General features: G+C 42.1%; 1 protein-coding gene across 2 annotated transcripts in view; it reads left to right on the forward strand.

Moving 5' to 3' along the window:
* The first annotated feature begins 1,481 nt into the window (after positions 1 to 1,481).
* pi4kaa (phosphatidylinositol 4-kinase, catalytic, alpha a) overlaps positions 1,482 to 14,787 on the forward strand; it is a 50,021-nt gene continuing 36,715 nt past the window's right edge. For both annotated transcript variants that reach the window (XM_075456289.1, XM_075456290.1), the window contains exons 1-17: positions 1,482 to 1,678; positions 7,183 to 7,299; positions 7,403 to 7,496; positions 7,587 to 7,675; positions 8,555 to 8,627; positions 8,705 to 8,967; positions 9,046 to 9,112; positions 9,247 to 9,395; positions 9,479 to 9,544; positions 9,627 to 9,723; positions 9,812 to 10,003; positions 10,079 to 10,179; positions 10,517 to 10,646; positions 10,729 to 10,858; positions 12,029 to 12,124; positions 12,204 to 12,387; positions 14,356 to 14,456. In XM_075456289.1, the coding sequence (XP_075312404.1) occupies positions 1,577 to 1,678; positions 7,183 to 7,299; positions 7,403 to 7,496; positions 7,587 to 7,675; positions 8,555 to 8,627; positions 8,705 to 8,967; positions 9,046 to 9,112; positions 9,247 to 9,395; positions 9,479 to 9,544; positions 9,627 to 9,723; positions 9,812 to 10,003; positions 10,079 to 10,179; positions 10,517 to 10,646; positions 10,729 to 10,858; positions 12,029 to 12,124; positions 12,204 to 12,387; positions 14,356 to 14,456 (2,051 nt within the window). In that variant the 5' untranslated portion in view covers positions 1,482 to 1,576. The remainder of the gene's footprint in view (positions 1,679 to 7,182; positions 7,300 to 7,402; positions 7,497 to 7,586; positions 7,676 to 8,554; positions 8,628 to 8,704; positions 8,968 to 9,045; positions 9,113 to 9,246; positions 9,396 to 9,478; positions 9,545 to 9,626; positions 9,724 to 9,811; positions 10,004 to 10,078; positions 10,180 to 10,516; positions 10,647 to 10,728; positions 10,859 to 12,028; positions 12,125 to 12,203; positions 12,388 to 14,355; positions 14,457 to 14,787) is intronic.

A 14,787-nucleotide genomic window follows, 5' to 3' on the forward strand; every position in this document is an offset into this window, starting at 1 on the left:
CACACCATAAATTTTCAGTCAGGTTGAGATTTAGACTGTTTCCTGGCCATGTCATTGAGTTGATGTGTGTTACTTGAAGAAAAGTTTGAGATTTTTTTTGTTTTTTTGGAAAGGATTATCATCCTGAAAAATGAGCTCAGCATCACCAAACCTGCTTACTGATGGAATGAGAAAAGTGTCCTCCTGTGTATTTCCTGTACAGGTAATGGCTGCCATCTCCCCTGGTCACAAATGATGGTGGAAATGTACTGGTTTTCTTCAGCCAGACATCTTTCTTTGTGTCATTGGACCAAACTAAAGTTCCAGCATCATCATCTCCTTGGAGATTAATCTCTGAATCTCACTTTCATCCAACCATCCACAGTCCATGACTGCTCTCTTCAGCCCACTGTATCCTGTTTTTCTTCTCTTTTGGTGTTAAAGGGATAGTTCGCCTATGACATCCCATATGTCATAGGCATAGTGTCTTGAGGACCAGCTAAGGTAGTTCATAAGCAATATCATTTATGAACATTTTCTTACCCCCTGCTGCGTCCTGTGAGCCGAGTTCCAGCCTCGTTTTGGTGTTGACGAAGGTAGTCCGGCTAGTTGGCTGGGGCCACAAAAATAAAGCGTTTTGCTTCTCAAAACAATATGCGTTCCAAAGAGTAATGTATCTGCATCACAAAATCGTTCATCCAGAAAAAGTCAGATCTCACAATCGCTTGGAGCTATTTTCTCTCTCTTTCATATCACTGCGTGCTGCGTAGACCGTGCAGACCTAAGTGCAGACCAAGCAGTCCCCTGCTTCCGAGCAGTAAACACCATAACAGGTGCGGCTGTCGCTAGGCTGAACACATTGATATGAAGGGAGGCAAAAATAACGCCAAGTGATGTGAGGTCTGACTTTTTCTGGATGAACGATTTTGTGATGCAAATGTTTTACTCTTTTGAACGCATATTGTTTTGAGTCCAAATTCTGGTGTAGTAAAATTTTGAGATACTAACTATGAGTTTTGACTTAATATTTTAAAAAGTTTGACTTAGTATCTGAATATTTCTCAGATGCTATCTCTTAATCTTGACTTAATTTTAAAATATGTACTTAATACCTCGAAATTCTGACTTGTCTTGTCTCATGAATTTGACATATGACCCCAAAATCTGACTTTAGTATCTCAGAGCTTTCAGCGATAAAATATTAAATCTTGACTTAGTATTTTATGATTTTGAAGTAGTATCTTGTTGGCACCTGAGAGTTTTCAGATCCTATCTCAAAATGTTTTTTGAGATAGTATACCTTTTGAGATATTAAGTAAAGATTTTAGAAAGTGGCACACATTTTCAGATACTGTCAGAATTCTATGAAACCAAATAATGATTTTGACGCTGAAAAGAGTCAAATGATGTTCTATTTCTGGGTAGAAAAGGGCTTCCATAGACCAATACAGTGTTCGTAATTTTTGACCTTGCTTCGTGTTTTTTGGACCTCCTGCCTTCCGTAGTTGTCAGTGAGGCGTTGTAGCTGCTCGTCCGGTGAAGGGAAGATGTTTGTGTTTGTTTAGCTCTGCTCTGCTCAGCTCAGGCGTCGTCAAACATGTCTCTTAATGGAGGAGGAGGAAGCAGAGGGTTCTACTTCAACACCGTCCTGTCGCTGGCTCGGTCACTGGCAGCTCACCGGCAGGCGCCGTTAGACAAGGTAATGGTCCAGCTAGCGTCCAGTGACAAGCTAATACCTGTCAGAAGAATGTGACAATTGGGCCTGTCCTAAACTCCACTGGTTTCCCTGACTGCTCTGTCATGGAGCAGAGCAGACATTTAACGTGTTTGACAATCTGTATATGTGGGAATAATGCTGTCATTTAGAGATTTAATGACACGAATCAGTGGTATTTGGAGCTGACTTTAAAGCAGGCTAACGTTGGCTAATGTTAGCTGTTTGTAGCCTTCAGTTAATCTTCTCAGTGGTCAAAATACATTGAATGGGAGGTGTGCCACCACGTCTTAAATGTGAGCGATTTGTCCTTTAAAATCCTTTTTTTAAGTATAAGTGCCATGTGACTCCAGCACAGACTTTCTAAACATTGAGGTCATCCATCATCATCATCCGGGTTATTTGTTTTGATTTGAGAGCTATTGCCAAATTTGGGGCCACCATAATGTTTAGATGAAGGTTAGGTATCGTTGTGAACTTAATGGTTCATCAGTGTCTTGAGGACCAGCTAAGGTAATGAAATAATTTCATGTATGATTTTCACTGCTACAGCAATTAAAATGGGTAACAATCTGTAAACAATATGGCCATTCATCCATCTATAAATCCACGTTCTTCCACTGAAACGAGTTCAGGTTGGGTGGCAGTACCCCATACATCCTTCCCCCAGATAAAACTTGACGCTGAGCACATTCATTTTACAGAAAAGGTTTACGCCCCATTAGACCAACAATCTTTTTTTTTTTAAGTATTTTTTGGGGCTTTTTATGCCTTTAATGATAGGACAGTGTGAGAGAGACAGGAAGCAGAGAGATGGGGAAGACACGCAGCAAAGGGCTGCTCGGTGCGGGAGTCGAACCGGGGCCTGCTGCATCGAGGACTAAGCCTCTGTACATGGGGCATCTGCTTAACCCACTACGCCACCGACCGCCCCAGACCCACAATCTTATTCTGCTCGTCGCTGTCCACAGCTCATGGCTGTAGGTGAAGGCTTGAACTTACTCAAGCTCCAGCCTACACATACTCAGTACTCCTTTACAACCAGACTGACAGGAACATCTACAGTGGTATAAGAGGCTGTCAGAAAACAGTATAATGACAAAGATTAACTTTGCATGGAACAATCAATGGAAGAAAATTACTTTTTGAATTAATATATTACATCCACAAAGTGTTTTCTCTTGTTAAACGGTAGATTCTGGCAAAAAAAATTACGCTTTTTTTGTGTCTTTAGTAGATTGATTAATTTTTCTGTTTCACTAAAGCCAAACATTTGATCCAATCGTCATGGTCTCAATAACAGAATAAACACTGGATGGAGTGAAGTACTTCATTAAGTTTGGGTTCTACATGGCTGCTGTGATGTAACCCGCTCACTCGCAGTGTTCACGGGACAGCTTCGGGATTACTCAGAGTAGCAGACTGAGGTTGAAGTGGTTAGAATCAGGAAGTTTTAAACAGGAAGTAGATGTTGTGATGAAAGAGCCGCGGTAGCAGCAAGCAACGCAGTCACCCAACAGCCCAGTTCTTCACCGTTTTAATGGTTTGTAGCAGTTGTAAGGTTAATGAATAATCAGGTTTGTTTCTGCTTTTGTCTATGTTGTGAACTTATCTCGTAATAAAGAGCAGCGCAGTCAGATGAATTATTGGGGATTCACAGCTTTGAAGTTGTGGATGATATTACTCAATAAGCAAGAAAATGAAATGATTGTTGTGACTATTTGCTGATAGTTGACGTGATGACATGGATGTCTTGATGACCCAGAAATATTTGAACAGTGACACCGTTTTCATGATTTGGGCTCTGCGTGCCACCACATCGGATTTTAAATCACAGCTGAGATGAATTTGAAGTGCAGACTTTCAGGTTTAATTGAGCAAAAATATCCTATCAAACATTCAGGAACTGCAACCATTTTTCTACAAAGTCTCATCGTTTCAGGACAGTAACGGGACAAATTAACATTACCATAAATTAAATGTTAATTTTTAAGACTTTGTTGAGAATCCTTTGCCGGCAGCGACTGATTGAAGTCACCAAACGCTGGGTTTCCTCCTTTGTGATGCTTTGCCAGGTCTTTACTGCAGCGGTCTTAAATTTAGTCTTAAGTGAGTGAAATGCACTTGCAATCGGGTGATTGACTTAGCCATTGCAGAATATTCCAATTCTTTGCCTTAAAAACGCTCCTGGGTTGCTAATGCTATTTGTTTTGGCTCATTTCTATCTGCATTGTGCATCTGAGCAGAAAGCGTGTCCCTGTTCACTTCAGAATTCATCCAGCTGCTTTGGTCTTCTGTAGCAGCGACCCTGCGCCATTGGAAGCCATGCATGCCCATGCCATCACACTGCCTCCACCGTGTTTTACAGGAGATGTGGTGTGCTTTGGGTAATGAGCTGCTCCAAACCTATGCCTGACTGTCTTCTTCCCATCATTCTGGTACAGGTTGATCTTAGTTTCATCTGTACAAAGGAAGCTGGTCTAGAAATGGACTGGCTTTACATGTTTTTTAATCTGGCTTTTCTATTTTTGAGTCTGATTGTTGTTTTGAACCTGCATTTGCTCTCCCGAAGTCTCCTCTTTATGGTGGACTTAGATACTGGTACACCTGCTTCCTGGAGAGTGTTTTAACTTAGGTGGATGTTATGAAGCGGTTCTTCTTCACCTGCGATCATCCACCACCGTGGACGTCCCGGCTTCTTTGAGTTCCCGACCTCAGAATGTACCAAACTGTTGATTTGGCCACTCTTTGACATTTCCACTAGCTCTCCTATGATTTCATCAGCCTCAGGATGGTCTGTTTCACTTTCACTGAGAGCTCCTTTCACCACATGTTGTGGGTTCATCAGCTCCTGACCTGATGGATTAATGAGGGAATAGCTCAGGTTTCAGTCCATGAAATAACTTTTGAGTTAATTGTCCAATTAACTTTGATCCTTTGAAAAAGATGCAGCTACACATTAAAGAACTGTAATTACTAAAACTTTCCTCCAATTTGGATGTGAAAACCCTCAAATTAAAGCTGAGAGTCTGCACTTTACGCCCATATCGGTATCTTTAATATGTTTTGGTAAACTAACAGAACTTGTGTCAGTGTCCAAATATATATGGACCTGACTTGGTGTCTGTCTCACATTTGGGGTCAAATTTTAGGATTTCTAAGGTTTTTCATTAATGGTTAAACAGCTAATATCTTCCAAATAACCACGTTTTGTCAGCACAATGTCAGAAATGTCAGAAACTGGTAAGTGACACCTCCATGTTGCTAATTTAGTCAGACCAGCAGTCTGAAGCCACCAAATATTCAGTCAGCTCTGAAATACGACAAACAATTTCAGATTATCACCAATTGGCACTTAGTATCTGCAAATTTGGCATTTCTTTCTGCTGCAAATTGTGGAATTAGCTCAGTTAGAAGAATTCAGTGACATTTATCCTGTAATACCTAGAAAAACTGGCCTTAAAACTTACTTTTTTGAAAGAACCTCTGTTTAACACACCGATCCTTCTGTATCGGACGTATATATTCTTCTCATCTTCGGACAGTTTTAACTCTTTTATTTGCCTACTTTTAATTTATCAACACTATTGCTACTTGCAAAATAATTTTTATTAATGTTGTTATTCCATTAATCTTCTATGTCTGTATGCGTGTTTATATTTATATTTATATTTTGAGGTTTAGAGTCTGCTCTGTAAAACACTTCGAGCTGCATCTCCGTTTAAAGACACTGTGATAAATGAAGCTGAGAGTCGGCATGCTGCAGGATGGTGGAGGTGGTGGAAAAATATGCAGATGTATTCAAGGACTGTGAAAATGAGTAAAAATGCTGGGATGACATACTTTAACTGATCTGCTTATTTGGATCACGTTATTATGGTCATAAGATTGGATAAATGAAGGCTAATGTTCAAATCTGTTAAATAGCAACAGATAAAATAATCAAAGGAGTTTGGAGCAATTCAATTTAATTAAATTCAGTTTTATTTATATAGCGCCAAATACAACAAATGTCATCTCAAGGCACTTAAATAGTATAGTCCAATTAAAGCCAATTGGAATTCAATTCATTGTAATCATAATTATTTTCAAAATAATCCATTTTAGTTTAGTTTAGTTTAGCATTTTTGTATGATCAATCACAGCATTCTATTACAGACACTTCAACATGTTATTGGGATTAAAGGAACTGCATTAGGTTGGTTTGAGTCATATCTATGTCATAGATTCCAGTTAGTTCATGTAAAAGAAGAATCTTCCTCACACACCAGAGTAAGTCATGGAGTTCCACAAGGTTCTGTGCTTGGACCAATTCTTTTCACTCTATATATGATTCCATTAGGTAACATTATTGGACAGCATGGCATAAATGTCCACTGCTATGCTGATGATATTCATCTGTACTTACACTGTATTGCCAAAAGTATTCACTCATCCATCCAAATAATTAAATTCAGGTGTTCCAATCACCTCCATGTCCACAGGTGTATAAATTCAAGCATGCACACTGCTTCTGCAATGAGCACTCATCTGGGAGTTTATTGAACAATAAACCTTTAATAAAAACCGTAAAAAAAAAATAATTGCAAACAGACTTCAAAGTTGTTTACAGAGATATTAGGATAAAATAGAAGCATTCTATCACTTGAAGTTGTTGGTTTTCATTGAGTGAGAAGTTTCAGAACGGTTTGATTTATTCTTCAAAACCTTTTTAAATCTCTGCCAGTCAGTTTTCTTTTAGAGTCTTTATATTTGGCAAACTATCATCTGAAATCCCAAAGGCACCGTTTATGTCTCCCAGCCTGAGGTGGATGGGGCCGGCGGCGGCAGGATTTAGGCCATCTGTTCCAATCTCACAAATAGCTCACAGTCTTCCTTGAATTGTGCCAAAAAGTCCATTTCTGAACAACGGATTTGATTTTGTTGGTCAGAGATCGTCCTCGCTGTGAAGTCACCTTCACGGCACGTTGTTAACGCTGATGAGAAACTTTTCAAAATCAAGCGCATTTGTCACATTGGACTTTTGGCATTAGCTCAACAATTCCAAAACTCGTTACGATGACATTTCACACGATTGACATTGTGCATTCGACCAGTCGGAGGCCGTGTTTGAATGGAGCAGGATGCAAACTGCAGCTTCACTGTTTGGTGGAGGCACAGAGGCACTCATTCTGCTGATGGTTATATAATATGATCACAGCAGAGGTTGTCGGGAAGACGAGATCATCTACATGTTCTAACTGATTAAACAGATAGAAGTCTAACTGTGTAAATGGGAGGTAAAACTTCTCTTTTTTTTTTTTAAGCGCCCATTTAGCTGATGATTTTTAGCTGAAGCCGATTTATCTGGACAAAATCATTAACACTAATGGAACTAAACCGTGCCTGTTAAATTCCTCTGGCAAGGTAATAAATGATATTGCTTTTGCATTTAAATATCTTGCCAAACATGACAGATGATGTGAGCTGCTGTGTTTTTCCTGCCACAGGTCCAGAAGCTGCAGTGCATGTGCCCGGTGGACCTCAGAGGAGTCTTCCAGCTGGACGAGCGGAGGAGAGACGCTGTGATCGCACAAGGCATCTTTCTAGTGGAGTCAAACCTGCAGGTAAAAATCACGCTGTTCGGTTTCTGGTGCTTTTGTGCCCAGAGTGACTTTAAAGGGGGATGTTTTGCTCACACTAACACTCCGTGGGATGCCTGTGTTGCAGCACAAAGATGTGATTGTCCCTTACCTGCTTGGGCTGCTCAAAGGGCTTCCTAAAGTCCTGTGGATCGAAGAAAGCTCAGAACGCAAAGGACGAGGTGTGTGACCATTCTTCATTCATGCACTTTATCAAATGTGCGCTCGTTTTTATGTCCTTAACAGTGATTTTTGGTCATCTTGTCCTGCAGAGGCTCTTCCTGTTGCAGAGAATTTCAGCTTTTGTCTTGTAACCCTATTGTCAGATGTCGCCCAACGGGATGAGAACTTACGAGGACAGGTGAGTGTTTCCCAGAATCCATGCTGGTTAAACTTCTGTCCAACCTGCTGGGATGTCATGGTGCCATTGGCCAGAATCGCCTTTTGTGATTTAATCAATAAGACATTAAAACTAGTATTATTTTGTACGATTAAGCTTTTCTCTGACGCATCCAGGAAGAACCTGAAATAATTTTTCTTACTTTTTACGATCTTGAGAGTTGGAACTGATCCCTCTTTGTGGCTCAGTTTCTTCAGCCCAGCGTTGAACTGGACCAAGTTGTTAAAAACGGTGGGATGAAAAGTGGCTGCTGCACATCCACAGTCTTTAGCTAACTCTGCTGGAACATTAGCCTCAGATAGAGTTTATCCACTGGGCTCTGATATCCTCTGAGGCTGCTGGATGGAAGATGCATGCTCCTCAGTGCAGCTGACAGCATAACATTTCCACCAGAAGCTGGCTTCATCTGTCCAGCAAGGTGGATGTGAGAGGGCGGGGCTTAGCAGAGGAGGTGGAGTCAACTTAAGGAGTGACGTACTTTTTAAATGTAAATCAGAACGGCCCGTTAAATGAGGAACTTTCAAACAAAGGGGAACAAAAATAAATGGTTGGATGAATGTATAAATAGATGGGTGGATAGATGATCAATGTTTGGGTGGATGAATGGATGGATGAATAGATAAATTAATAGTTAGCTCGCTTTGGCTTTTGTCACTGAAAATGTCCCAAAAACTCATTTCTGGATATGAGCAGGAACCTGGATAAATATTTGTTAAGTTTACGCCCGGGGACCTGGGACCTGGACGAACATGTCAATCAAACAATCTTACAGAATGTTTTTACTTTATTTCATCTTTTATTGTTATTTTATGTTCTATGAAAATGTGAAATGTTTTTCAGATCCTGGAGGCGATCATGGACATCATGCAGGTCTTGCTGGACATTTGCAAAAATCCAGAGGATCATGATAAAGGTGCCAACATATCCCCACCTCATGGCTGTATGTTACCTCCAGGTGTTCATGTCTTCTCTGTACACTCCTCCACGCAGAATACCTGTGCAGGTACACTGTGCCCGCCCTGCTCGGTGTTGCCAGAGCGTTTGGTCGATACAGCAACACCGATGAGCCGCTGCTGTCCAAGCTGTTCCCTCGACCCGTGGCTCCCATGCCGTCCATGAGTGATGACAGCGACGACGCCCGCCGGCGATCCTTCAACGACTTCCGTTCAATCATGCCGAGCTCTCTGCTGACAGTCTGTCAGGCGGACACTCTGAGGCGTAAAGGCTCCTCCGTGTCCAGCGTGTCGCAGCAGGTATTAACAGGAAGTTGGATAAACAAGGCGACTCACCCAGTGAGCGGTGTAAAAACAAGATCCTTCTTTTGTTTTCAGGCCAGTCCAGAGAGATCAGGTCTTACGCCCAGCTCACCCGGGGATCCCTCTGCACAGTACTTCGAAGGTAAGACACGTTCAGGTGTGGATGTTCTTAGTTGGACTTTTGTGATTTACTGTCCCCCCCGCACCTGCTTCCCTCCAGCTTTGGCCCACATCCATCTGGTCTTCCCCTCACAGAACTCTCTCCTCCCTCCTCAGGCTCGTACCTCCCTGATGGCAGCGCAGTCGACCCTGATTACTACTTCTCCACCATCAGCTCCAGCTTCTCCGTCTCTCCTCTTTTCACTGGGAGCAGCTCTGGGGAGTTCCTTGTCCCTCTGGATATGCTCAGACAGCTCGTCCACATGGTCAGCAGCAACACTCAGCTCTCTGTTGTGCTTACGTACGGCTGAGAAGCACGAAATTAATTTGGCTTGTTTGTCCTGAATAGGTTGAACAGTTAGTCTCCGAGTCGTTTTTTAAATCGGTGGACGGCACCTTGGCGGAACTTCTTGAGGTAGGACTCCTTGGCAGACATTTGTCTTCCTGTTTCTTAACCCTGCTGGCTCGTTATCACACTTGTGTTGCTCTCTTGGCAGATGAATCCTGGTCTTCATCTTTACTACAAAACCTTCAGTGACCCGCTGTATGTTGCTATATTTAAAATGCTGAGAGACACCCTATACAATTTGAAGGGTGAGAGAACCTCTCTTACCTTTTTTTTTTTCTTCTTCAAATTATTAAGCAAGATTAAATCACTAATGATTCATTTTCCGTACTCCAGACCTTCAGACTGACTTTGTGAAGGAAGTTCATGACTTTGTCTTGGAGCAGTTCAGCAGCAGCCAGTCTGAGCTGCAGAGGATCCTCCACGATGTGGAGTACCTCCAGAGCGAACTGAGCCCGCTGAAGCTGCGCTGTCAGGCCAACGCAGCCTGCGTGGACCTCATGGTGTGGGCTGTAACTGAAGAACAGGGTGAGACTTGGATCGTGTATCTTAGTTCATCTGTCCTCAAAGTTTCCCACTGCTCACTGGTTTGTTTTTCACCAGGAGCTGAGAACCTTTGCACTAAACTGTCAGAGAAGCTGCAGTCCAAGACGTCCAGTAAAGTTATCATCGCTCACATGCCCCTCCTCATATGCTGTCTGCAGGTAACTATTTGTCAGGGAAAAGAAGTCGAAATAACGTTATATTTCTACATGAATATATCACAGATCATTTCTTGTATCACAGCTCAGACAAAGCAGACGGACAAACATGTGAAAATGATCAAGATAAATGCATTTATTTTATTTCTTTGACAGTGTCTTAACTTGATTTTTATTTTTATGACACTTATTTTCTTCTTTATTTCCCTCTGTTTTGCTGTGAAGCCCTTTGTGACTTCTGCCTGCCTAAGTTGGATCAGTGCGCTGTGGATCAAAGTGGATCGCTGCCATAACTGTGACTGCACACCTTTGATTTGTGTGTTTTTGTGTTTGTATTCAGGGTTTGGGTCGTCTTTGCGAGCGCTTCCCAGTCGTGGCCCACTCCGTCACCATGTCTCTGAGGGACTTCCTTGTGGTTCCTTCTCCTGTTTTGGTGAAGCTGTACAAATATCACAGCCAGTACGCTTCAGGTAACAACAGCACGCTCTAAATCAGTCCAATCGGCTTCTGAACTCTCTGATGTCGTCTTACAAATGTGTTTTATTTAAAAAGGAGGCGGTGAGATAAAGATACACGTGACCAACGAACATTCCCAGTCCACCCTCAGCACCCACTCCAGTAAAAAGAGCCAGCCCTCCATGTACGAACAGCTGCGGGACATCTCCATCGATAATATCTGCAGGCAAGTTCACCCTCGTGATATTTACCTCTGCTGCTCTCTGTTTGCATGTTGTAAGAAGAAGGTTTCTGAATTTATTCTCTCATTTGCACAAATATGCAAGTTGTTCTCTGAAATGTTTGGAGCTGGGGCTCAGGTACTCGCGGTAAAAAAAAACTGAATAAACACAAGCGAGGGAAACCATTTCAACGCCGTTTAACCTGAGCCAAGCACAAATCAAACTCCAACAGCTGACTAACGACAAAATGTCTCCAGCAAATTAAAAGGTCTGGCCGATAACCTCCCTTAAAGGACACAGAGACAACTACCAGGGTTTTGTTTCCTCTTCAGAGACGCTGAACATGTCCAGGATCAGGATTAGTTGCCTGGTGAGGCGACTTCATGTTTAACTTTGGTATCTCAGCTGGGGGTGGAGGTTTATCTCTGGAGCAGGTTAAGTTGGCCACACACCACGTGATTTGAATGTCTCTACAACGTTTCCTCTGCACTTAAAAATGCAGCTAAAAGCTGCTTATCGGTCGACCTCATTGTTGTTTCCACCAGGTGCATGATGGGAAATAATGGGAATGTGTTCCTCCATTGCTTCAAAACAGATCTTTGTAGAGTCTTTTCTAATAAATCCAATATAAGAAGGCCTGGGATTGAAGAGTAAAAAAAGTATAAAGAGCAGTTTATACAGGTGTAAAATCACGAGCTACTATTTCCATTTAGTAATAAAAGGGTACAATATAGGCTGCTACTAATAAACTGATTTGGCCAGTGGTTAGATTTAGAAGAATATGAGCAGGCAAATGAAAGAACTGAAATGATATTTTCGGTTTTTCTGATGCAGAAGGAAGTTGCTACACTCTGAAAAAGCTCTTTTCAAAAGAAAAGTTGATGCTGAAATGGTAAAAAAATGTAATTTTGTATATTTTGGACGTGTTAACCATAAATCAAACACTTTGTTTTTCTTACCAAATGGCTGTGAATGTTAATATCAGTTGGTGTCGGCCCTCGTTTTTCATATCAGACTGAATAATAACATCTGCTGTCGTGCACAATCTTCCAAAATCCAAACTTTGCTGCAGTTTTCTGAATCTTTCATACCCCAGGAAAGTGTTGAACACATCCTCTGCAAACACATCAGCATAAACCCAGCCTTTTCTTTACGGCCTCTCCTTCCGCTCTCAGGTGCCTGAAAGCCGGCCTGACGATGGACAACGTCATTGTGGAAGCTTTTCTCGCCAGTCTGTCTAATCGTCTCTACATCTATCAGGAAAATGACAAGTAAGTCAGTCACATTCAAAAGATCATCCTCTTTAATTTGATGAAATGAGAGCGCTAAAAGGCGCTCCCCTCTGTTCAGGGATGCTCACCTGATACCAGACCACACCATCCGGGCTTTGGGTCACATCGCTGTGGCCTTACGAGACACTCCCAGAGTGATGGAGCCCATCCTGCAGATTCTGCAGCAGAAGTTCTGCCAGCCTCCCTCCCAGCTGGACGTCCTCATCGTAGACCAGCTGGGCTGCATGGTCATCACAGGAAATGTGAGTGTTGGATTTCCTCTCAGAGATGAGCTTCATTTATTTTTTCATTGAAGAGACATTTCTTTATGTGTGATGGGAAGAAACTGGAAAAACATGCTTTTTTTTCAATACGAACAGACCAAGAAATAACAAGGACAGTACACACGTGTGTGCATCAACGGACATTTACCATCTTATAATCTAAGGTCAACATGATCAGCGTCTTTATGTCCTTTACATTCATTAAAAGGAACCCCGGCCCCCAAGACGTTATTGTCCTTTATGATCAATGTTTGTACCAGCTGTATAAAAACTATGTTAAAATCTCTCAAAATATCTTTGTTTGTATAATATTGGAAAAACTATTTTCACTCATAGGCCGCCATTGTTGTTTACGTCGCAAGCCTGTCTGGGTAGTGACGTCACAGAGTTGCACCGGGTTAGGTCCCATTAATTTTACCCTCCGGTGCAGAGAGACGTAAGCGAGGAGGAGAACACTCAGTGGGGTTACATGGCACTGAAAGGATCGGATTATTGGCTAAATTACAATAAGACTGAGTTATTAAATTCATGTAGACACCTTAATCTGACAAGAAATTGGATCGGATTAAGACCCGAGATAACTGGGTTGAAAGTCAAATTAAACGTGCTTGTAGACGCTGAAGCACGTGGTGAATTAGACTTTGCGTTCTACGCATGCTCGAGATTTTTTCCCGGGGTCGGGAAACGGAAGTCGGAAGAGACGATATTACTGTTCTTGTCGCCGGCAGAAAGAAACAAACAACGCGATGGAGAATGCTCCGTTGGGCATCGTGTTTGTGCAACAAGCAGCTCATCACAAACCAAATGTAGAGGGACGTAGCTTCATCTGGCTCTTCGTTCGACATCTTTCTCCAATGCCTGAGTTTGTTGTTTTTGTTGGTGGTGAAGAGGTCAACAGGAAGTGGCTCTATTAGCAATAGTTGGAATGGGTACAGCGCCACCTATCGTACCGGGGTATGACACGCTTTGTGCCTATTATTCGATTCATTCACCGCCATATATCCAAGGATAATTACCCTTGCTCAAATAAGGAGCAACTCAGTCTTATTGTAATTTAGCCAGTAATCCGATCCTTTCAGTGCCATGGAACCCCACTGACTGAAGACTTACGGACTGCTGTGTTGACTGATCGGGTGACTCGTCGTCAGCTTCCTCTGTCATCGTGGCCGTGCCCGATGGTTCACCATCAAAGGCTATATCTGCACAGGAGAACATTTCACGTCTCCTGCCGATGGCGTTTCCTCGAGTGGAGTTCACTCGTTTCCCGAGGGTGTTTTGTCTGTTTTTGTGAAAAAAAATTGTAGGCACAGCATTTGGCTTTAGTCTCCGTCTATAACCGGCAGCACCTGTGACCTCTTTAATCAGCTTAGGTCGGCTAAATGCATCAAATGTATCTGGAGTGAAGTGGCGACAACACAGGTTTGGGTTCTTTGGAAGTTGTATACAAGCAATTTCCCACTCCTTTCTTCTCTTCTTGTCACTCGTAGAGCAGTGTATGCTTACATCACTCCCCTTGTTTCCCTTGGACTGAAAATGACACCCAAATGCAGCACAATGTGGCATTATTGTGGTTTTCTCGCTCCTGAAATCCAGCGAGTAAACAGCGAAAGCGGCTCGGCTCAGGGCACAAAGCAATGAATTTACGCCATCAACCCAGCATGCATTGTGCTAGTAAAACCATGGCTGCACCAGTAGGTGAGAATATGTGTTAGAAATTGTGACCACTTGTCCAGGTAGATAACATTAAAATTCAAATCAAAATCAAGCTCCAGGATGGTTTTCAATCTCATCTCTCTTATAATATTCACCCAGTAGGGGGCGATATCGGGTCCGTCTAAAACAATGTCCAAACTCTGGGTTTGTGTGTTGTAATTGCTTTTTTTTTTGTGTGTGTCATCCTTTTATGCTAAAAGTGGATTTAATGTTGATGTTTTACTTTCATTTTAGCAATACATCTACCAGGAAGTGTGGAATTTATTTCAGCAGATCAGTGTCAAGGCAAGCTCCTTGGTTTACTCCACCAAAGACTACAAAGATCACGGCTACAGGTGAGCGCCACCTTTAAAAAAAAAAAAAAAAAAAAAACATACTAAAACACCTTAAGTTTCTTCTTAAAGGGACACTATGTAATTTCTTCCCCCATCTAGTGGTGCAATTTTATTTTGCAAAGTTGAATGAATTTGCTCTCTAGCGCCTCACGTTTTCAAATGTGCGCTGCAACTTCTTGAACTACGGCAAGCGGAATGTGTCAAGATTCAAGAAGCTATAGCTTCAGACTCAAGGTCCATACAAACAAAAAGAAATCAAGACACACAGTACAAAGGATTATATAACACACATACAACAACACTATGAATACAGATGACAGATAACATGTCA

The sequence above is a fragment of the Odontesthes bonariensis genome, chromosome 22 (assembly GCF_027942865.1).
Source record: "Odontesthes bonariensis isolate fOdoBon6 chromosome 22, fOdoBon6.hap1, whole genome shotgun sequence".
NCBI lineage: Eukaryota > Metazoa > Chordata > Actinopteri > Atheriniformes > Atherinopsidae > Odontesthes > Odontesthes bonariensis.